This window comes from Scyliorhinus canicula, chromosome 2, assembly GCF_902713615.1.
Source record: "Scyliorhinus canicula chromosome 2, sScyCan1.1, whole genome shotgun sequence".
Classification (NCBI taxonomy): Eukaryota; Metazoa; Chordata; class Chondrichthyes; order Carcharhiniformes; family Scyliorhinidae; genus Scyliorhinus; species Scyliorhinus canicula.
The window spans coordinates 84,493,245-84,502,047 of NC_052147.1; the positions used below are offsets into that span (position 1 = coordinate 84,493,245).

Below are 8,803 nucleotides of genomic sequence, written 5' to 3' on the forward strand. Positions count from 1 at the left end.
GAAGGCTAAATGGGAGGAGGAACTTGGGGAGCAGATAGAGGACGGGACTTGGGCGGATGCCTTGGAGAGAGTCAACTCTTCTTCCTCATGTGCGAGGCGTAGTCTCATCCAATTTAAGGTGCTGCACCGGGCCCACATGTCCGGGACTAGGATGAGTAGGTTCTTTGGGGGTGAGGACAGGTGCACCAGGTGTTCGGGGAGTCCAGCGAATCATGCCCATATGTTCTGGGCATGCCCAGCACTGGAAGAATTCTGGAAGGGGGTGGCGGGGACGGTGTCGAGGGTGGTTGGATCCAGGGTCAAACCAGGGTGGGGACTCGCGATTTTTGGAGTTGCGGTAGAGCCGGGAGTGCAGGAGGCGAAAGAGGCCGGTGTCCTGGCCTTTGCGTCCCTAGTAGCCCGACGAAGGATTCTGTTACAATGGAAGGATGCGAGGCCCCCAAGTGTGGAGACCTCGATCAGTGACATGGCGGGATTTATAACATTGGAAAGGGTCAAATATGCCCTGAGAGGATCAATACAAGGGTTCTATAAACGATGGCAGCCTTTTCTGGATTTCCTGGCTCAAAGATGGGTAACTTGGTCAATAGCCATGATGTGGAGATGCCGGCGTTGGACTGGGGTGAGCACAGTAAGAAGTCTTACAACACCAGGTTAAAGTCCAACAGGTTTGTTTCAAACACGAGCTTTCGGAGCACGGCTCCTTCTTCAGGTGAATGCATTACCTTATCGGTTCATCCCGGGGAACAAGGATGGGGGATTTAGGGGGTGGCAAAGGGCGGGCATCAGCAAATTGAGGGACCTGTTTATTGGCGGGAGGTTTGCGAGCCTGGGGGAACTGGAAGATAAATTTGGCCTTCCCCAAGGGAACATGTTCAGATACTTGCATGTAAAAGAGTTTGCTAGGCGACAGGTAGAGGGATTCCCTCTGCTGCCGTCGCGGGGGACGATGGACAGAGTGCTTTCGGGGGTGTGGGTCGGAGAGGGGAAGGTGAATGGTCAATAGCAGCAGCAACCCGGGGGGGGGGGGGGGGGGGGGGTGTTCCTTATTGTAGTGTCTATTCTGTAACTTTATATTGTGTTAATTTGCGTTGTTGTTAAAATGCTGTGTTGTTCATGGAGGTGGGGCGAATGTTTATGATTGTTAATATTATTGTTATTTTTGGTATTTTACTATGGTGCGTTAGAACATAGAACATAGAACAGTACAGCACAGAACAGGCCCTTCGGCCCTCAATGTTGTGCCGAGCCATGATCACCCTACTCAAACCCACGTATCCACCCTATACCCATAACCCAACAACCTCCCCCTTAACCTTACTTTTATTAGGACACTACGGGCAATTTAGCATGGCCAATCCACCTAACCCGCACATCTTTGGACTGTGGGAGGAAACCGGAGCACCCGGAGGAAACCCACGCACACAGGGGGAGGACGTGCAGACTCCACACAGACAGTGACCCAGCCGGGAATCGAACCTGGGACCCTGGAGCTGTGAAGCATTTATGCTAACCACCATGCTACCCTGCTGCCCCTATTATTGTTGTATAAATTCAAAATGTTTCAATAAAAATTATTTCAAAAAAAAAGTTTATATTTTGCATCTCGTAATTCCTCAACAACTGCGGCGAGTTGATCTTTAGTGGACTTAATGTCATGATCGCTTTTATTTTTAACAGTTAATTCTTGCTGTCTGCGAAGCTGTGCCATTATTGCAAGAGACCATTTTGCACGTTCTTCACCGTGCAAGCCATTGTCCTCGGGATATCATATTTTGATTAAATTTTTCTTGAAATTTCATATAGTCCAAATTGTCTATGAATCAAAGATCCAAAATCACCCAATATATCGTCAATAGAGACATCGGGTACAGCGCTACCTCCCTTGGAAGTTATGAGAAGTAGTTCTCCACTGGTTAACGGTTCTGAATCTATTTTAGGATTTGTTTCAGCCATAAATTCAACCTTCCACCCAATTTTATGGTCGGCAACTGTGTGTAATCTGTGTACACAACCGTGACTATTTTTTCAGCCCCGTTATATTTTACGTTCAACGACCAGCACCCGATTGAATTAATGTCCTATCTAGGGGTCGAAGTACTGCTTGATGCAGCTTTAAGACTTTTAATGGGTTAAAAAGATGTTTCTTACCCCAGTCTAGCCGTTTTTCTTTGGGTCTTCCATTCTTCTGTGCTTCCGTTAGCGGTACGATTGTTCGTCTTCCGACGTCCTCCGATTCTCCCCGATCGTCTTCGACTCGCTCCGAAGGTTTCCGAACCTCTCCGATTTTGTCCAATCTCGTCTCAGAGCTCCTCCCCTTTTGCCGAACTACGCCAGTTGTAGAACAAAGAACAAAGAAAAGTACAGCACAGGAACAGGCCCTTCAGCCCTCCAAGCTGCCCGTCTAAACTAAAATCTTCTACACTTCCTGGGTCCGTATCCCCCTATTCCCACCCTATTCATGTATTTGTCAAGCTGCCCCTTAAATGTCACTATCGTCCCTGCTTCCACCACCACCTCCGGCAGTGGGTTCCAGGCACCCACTACCCTCCGTGTAAAAAAACTTGCCTCGTACATCTCCTCTAAAGCCTCGCACCTTAAACCTATGGGGCATAGGTAGTAATTGACCCCTCTACCCTGGGGAAAAGCCTCTGACTATCCACCCTGTCTGTGCCCCTCATAATTTTTTAGACTAACTTTGTAGAGATCTACCATGCAGATCTAGTGGCACTTGACAGGGTAGAACAGTACAGCACAGAACCGGCCCTTTGGCCCTCGATGTTGTGCCGAGCAATGATTACCCTACTCAAACCCACGTATCCACCCTATACCCGTAACCCAACAACTCCCCCTTAACCTTACTTTTTAGGACACTACGGGCAATTTAGCATGGCCAATCCACCTAACCCGCACATCTTTGGACTGTGGGAGGAAACCGGAGCACCCGGAGGAAACCCACGCACACACGGGGAGGACGTGCAGACTCCGCACAGACAGTGACCCAGCCGGGAATCGAACCTGGGACCCTGGAGCTGTGAAGCATTGATGCCCCTAGAATAGGGTAGATGCATGAAGGATGTTTCTCCTGACTGGGATGTTCTAGAACCAGGGAATAGACTCTGAATAAGGGGCAGGCTATTTATGACTGAGATGAGGAGGAATTTCTTCACTTGAGAGTGGTTAATCTTTGGAATTCTCTACCCCAGTGGGCTGTGGATCCTTAGTCATTGTGTATGTTCAAGACTGAGATGGATATTTTTCTAGATATTAAAGACATCAAAGGATAGCGAAATAGTGCGTTGGGCAGTGAGGTAGTTGATTAGCTGTGATCTAATTGAATGGCGGAGCAATATTGAGGGGCCAAATATCCCACACCAGTTCCTATTTCCTATGTTCCTATATTTAATCACGAATATCCTTTTTGCCCACTATTGCTCACTCATTTTTCCTCTGCACCTCCTCTCCGGCAAGTTATAAGACAGTAAGATACAGGAGCAGAATTAGGCCATGCGGTCCATCAAGTCTGCTCTGATATTCAATCATGGCTGATATATTTTTCATCCCCATTCTGCCTTTTCCCTATAACCCCTGATCCCCTTATTAATCAAGAACTTATCTATCTCTGACTTAGACACTCAGTGACTTGCCGTCCACTTATCCTCCTTTTCAACTGTAAATACTGAGGCAGAATAATTGTTCAACATGACTGCCGTTTCCCCATTAACACTGGTGCGAAATTGCCCCTTAAAAAAAAATCACTGACAATATCTCCATTTTCAGCTTTGAGTGGGCTGACATAGCTCTTGACCATCCACTTTCCCTTTATATAACTATAAAATGTATTATTTTGTTTAATTTATTTTTCTTAATACAAATTTAGAGTACCCAATTCTTTTTTTCCCAATTAAGGGGCAATTTAGCGTGGCCAATTCACCTACCCTGCACATCTTTGGGTCGTGGGGGTGAACCCATGCAAACATGGGGAGAATGTGCAAACTCCACACGGACAGTGACCCGGAGCCAGGATCGAACCTGGGACCTCAGCATTGTGAGGCAGCAGTGCTAACCACCGTGCCGCTCCATATAAAATGGATTTTTATTAATTTTGATGCCCTTTACAAGTTTAGTTTCAAAATCCCTTTGTGGAGCTCTTTTGTGTATCAATTAAAAAGATTAGTATGTTGCTATTATATATTTAACTTTGAATCTTTAATCATGTTCTGACTTTGACACTATTTGAAGATGTTGTACATGAAGATGGTGATGAGAGCGGAACGATTATAGCACGGAAAGTTGGTGAAGCTGTGCAGAACACCTTTGGAGCAGTGGCTACGGCAATAGATTTTCCACTAGGTAAGACGTTTATAAAGTAGGGCAAGTATGTCAAGGACAGCAAATATTGCTTGCTCCTGTGGAATTCTAAAGCAGACTTCACTACAGGTTCTCTAATTGCTGTTTTGATCATCTTTGGTCACTAGTCTGGACATGACACCTGAGCTGACAAAAGTCAAGGTTAAAATAAAACTATGCACCACCATCCTTATTTAATTTGTTAATAGAAAACAGAAAAAATACAGGTCCATTTAACCAAATGTAGAGGCTTGCAGATATTTACTTTTTTGACAGATTCTCTGTTCCTTAGCAGTAAAGTATTTCCATTATATTCACCAAGAGTGTGCCAACCAAGCCACCAAAACAGTTTCATCATACCGTGCTGCCATCTGAGCATCCTATTAACACAGTTTCCTCTGGCATTCCACATATAACTAATGACATTTTTAGCACGGAGCAAGAATGCTTTGATCCAATAATAGACAAATTGAGATGGAGACCAAAACGTGGATACAGATTGATGATGCCATGTCTGGCTGACCGAGGTACTATCCCAATCATTTGATCGTGCTCTCTGTCATTTTGATCTCTCTCCTCTCGGTCTCTGTAAATTCCTTCAGTCGTACAACTTCCTTCCTTCTGCCACCCCCGGTCCATTCCTCCCATCCTGTCTTCCAGTGCATCTGCTCTCCGTCCACCTCCCTTCATGGATAACTGTGATGTTAGCTGACCAGGCCCCACACTCTGGAACACCCTCCCTAAATCCACCAACCTCACTCGTCCTTTAAGATCCTCCTAAGATCCATCTGTAACCAAGCTTTGACCCGATAAAGTACCTTTTTGCTCATAGTTTAATTCTCTGAAGTGGTGTGGAACCTTAAAGCGATATAGATGCAAGTTTTTTCCACCGCATTTTGAAACTAGTGTTCAGATTTCAATGACCAAACAGAAGTTTTAATTTTTTTATTTCTTCCTTGTTTAAAAAGCTGGTACTAAACCATTTTTATGTCATTGGGAATGTAATAATTTGCATCTTGCATGGTGTCTGGTTTTAAATATCCATTGGCTGAAATGTATTTGAGTAAATTTTGAAAGGGTATCTCTGATTTTCTTTTAGAATCCCTGTAATTTGGTGTTGACCGGTGGATAACCTTGTTAGGTGGTATTTGATACGTACTCCAATCACCTAATTAGCTCAGGGAGAAGTAGGGGCCTGCCCCATAACCAGCAGGTCCTCCAAAACACATGACAAGACACATAGAACAGCACAGAACAGGCCCTTCGGCCCTCGATGTTGTGCCGAGCAATGATCACCCTACTCAAACCCACGTATCCACCCTATACCCGTAACCCAACAACCCCCCCCTTAACCTTACTTTTTAGGACACTACGGGCAATTTAGCATGGCCAATCCACCTAACCCGCACATCTTTGGACTGTGGAAGGAAACCGGAGCACCCGGAGGAAACCCACGCGCACACGGGGAGGACGTGCAGACTCCGCACAGACAGTGACCCAGCCGGGAATCGAACCTGGGACCCTGGAGCTGTGAAGCATTTATGCTAACCACCATGCTACCGTGCTGCCCTGCTACCATGATTAGCCTGCGTGCTGGGGAGGAGTGGGGATTGTTGGGGGAGGGGGGAATAGGGATGGTGGGCCTGTGTTGGGGAGGATGGTGTGTTTGGGAGGAGGGGAGTAGGGATGGTGGTGGTGGGGTGTTTAGGAGAGGGGAATATGGATGGTTGGGGTTAGTTGGGGGGTGTTGAGGATGTGTTTGGGAGGGGGGGAGGGGGGAGTAGGGATGGTGTGGAGGTGTTTGGGGGGGTTGAGGGGTGTTGGGGAGTGGGGTGATTAGGGGCAGAGGGGGTTTGTTGGGGAGCAGGGAATGGGGCTGAGTAGGAAAGGGAGGTGTTGGGAATGGGGTGAGTAGGGGAGGGGGTTGTTGGGATGGGGTGAATAGGGGAAGGGAGTGTTGGGAAGGGGAGTGTTGGGAAGGGGGTGAGTAGAGGAGGGGGGTGTTGGGAAGGGGGTGAGTAGGGGGAGTGGGTGTTGGGAAGGGGGTGAGTAGAAGAGTGGGTGTTGGGAAGGGGGTGAGTAGGGGAGGGGGTGTTGGGAAGGGGGTGAGTAGGGGAGGGGGTGTTGGGAAGGGGGTGAATAGGGGAGGGGTTGTTGGAGAGGGAGCAGTAGGGATGATGTGGAGGTACTTGGGAGGTTGGCGAGGGGTGTTGGGGAAGGGGTGAGTAGGGGTGGTGGGGGTGTGTTGGTGAGGGGGAAGGGGAGTAGGGGTGGTGGTGGGGTGAGTAGGGGAGGGCGTGTTGGGCAGGGGGGTGAGTAGGGAAGGGGCTGTAGGGGAGGGAGATGAATAGGCGAGGGGGGTGAAAAAATGAAATGAAAATCGCTTATTGTCACAAGTAGACTTCAAATGAACTTACTGTGAAAAGCCCCTAGTCGCCACATTCCGGCGCCTGTTCCTGGTACAGGAATTGAAATGTGCTGCTGGCCTGCCTTGGTCTGCTTTCAACGCCAGCGATTTAGCCCACGGTGCTAAACCAGCCCCTGAGTGAGATGGGGAGGGGGGTGAGTTGGGGAGGGAGATGAGTAGGCGAGGGGGGTGAGTTGGGGAGGGGGGTGAGTAGGGGAGGGGGGTGAGTAGGGGAGGGGGGGTGAGTAGGGAAGGGGGATGAGAAGGGGGACTGACGAGGAGGGGGAGTAGGGACGGTGGGGGTGTTTGGGAGGGGGGTGTAGGGGTGGCGGTGGAGCGGGGATGTATGAGGGCCCGCTCTGCTGTGGTGAAGGGCCGCAATTCCTACAGTCCCCCTCCAGTTTTCTCCCGCTCCCAGCGGTTATAGGTGGTTTTCTCCTGGGGGGAGGGGTTGCCAGAAAACGCACAGTATTAGACAATCTGATGGATGCACCCCAAGGGGGGAGTAACTGGTGGCTTCAGTGGCCTGGTTAGCTAGCCATGGCGGCCAGTATGGGTGCCAGCATGTGGTGCAGGGTGGGGGTTAAGAACAGGAGCTTCCAGTTCTTTGAACAAATGTATCGGAGGAATGAACTAAGCAGAAGTGAACTGCATGTAGAAATTAATCTTTTTGTGATTTAATTTAGATTGACAACTCATGAATTGTATCTTTGTAGGTTTAATGAAAGATGCAGCCAGACCATCATACTGGGTACCTGACCACGAGATCACTAATTGCTGCTGTTGTCAGAAAGAGTTTACAACAAAAATGTCCAAGCATCACTGTCGAGCCTGCGGGCAGGGTTTCTGCAATGAATGCTCTCAGGATAGGCGGACAGTCTCTTCACGTGGATGGGACCATCCTGTACGGGTCTGTGTAAACTGTAATAAAAAACCAGGTGACCTTTGAGTGGCACACTTGAAAAAGACAATTCTGATCGAACATTGAATTTTAATCCAAATTATTAATTTCTTAATGATCACATATGCATGACATTTAAAAACAAAAGTGGAATAGAATTGCTGAAATAGTTCTTAACCCTGTGTGTTCAAAAACAAACTCCGAGGAGTTATATTTTTTAAACGTTCCGGACATTAACCAGAATTCAATTGGCAGTTGGTAACATCACAATTTTCCCTGTACAAGGCCGTTTTCCAATTGCACTCCCTGCTCTTATTTTATTTTATTCACTAACACTCATTAGAACTGACCTAAGTATTATGTCTGTATGTGTTATATGGGGTGTGTTGCCATGTGTGCTTATAATTATACACCGATTACAAGAACTGGGTTCTGCTCACATGAGAATGTCTTCAGTTTTACTGTCAAACAGTATGGCTATTCTTACGTGATGCATGATTTGCAGCTTTTTCAGTGATGTCGGTGGAAAAGCTCTCACAAGTCGATATAAACCTACAGTGACACTGGCACAAATTTCTCCACCCCCTGTTTCTTTTGCAACCTATTCCTCGAAATGTGATGTTTCTTTTTTTAAAAGCATCTGTTTATTTTAAAAAGAAATCATGTTTTGTTGATACCTTCGTTGGAATTCAAAGCACTTGTTATCGTGAAAAAGTGTCAAGTTCTTCTCATCAATAATGTAAATTAGTAGTTTATAAATAATTTCTGTGAATAAAATGTTGGATGTCCTTTACCTTGTTTTTCCTGTCTTGCAAATCTTTTCAGTCATATAATGTGTGATTTCACACGACTTGCTGTGGTAGATCAAACAAAGGCAGTTGTTGTACAGCCTGGATAAAATAAAATATATGAATGTATTATTTATTCTAAACCAGATGACTGGAATTCACTAATGTGAACATCAATAAAAAGTAGGAGGAGGATACGTCCATACCAATCGTCCAACCTGTTCCGCCGTTCAGGATGATGAAGGCTGATCTTGGGCTTCAGCTCCAACTTCCCGCCGCTTCCTGTGTCACTTGATTCCCTAAGAGATGAAAATTGTGTCTCAACTGTAAAAATATTTAATGATGGCGTATCCTTCA

At 46.8% G+C, this 8,803-nt stretch overlaps 1 protein-coding gene across 1 annotated transcript in view; it reads left to right on the forward strand.

The window, feature by feature from the left end:
• zfyve1 (zinc finger, FYVE domain containing 1) overlaps positions 1-8,451 on the forward strand; it is a 166,018-nt gene extending 157,567 nt beyond the window's left edge. Inside the window, exons 10-11 of the mRNA XM_038781653.1 lie at positions 4,243-4,353; positions 7,474-8,451. Coding sequence (XP_038637581.1) covers positions 4,243-4,353; positions 7,474-7,706 — 344 coding nt within the window. The 3' untranslated portion in view covers positions 7,707-8,451. The remainder of the gene's footprint in view (positions 1-4,242; positions 4,354-7,473) is intronic.
• Positions 8,452-8,803: the final 352 nt, after the last annotated feature.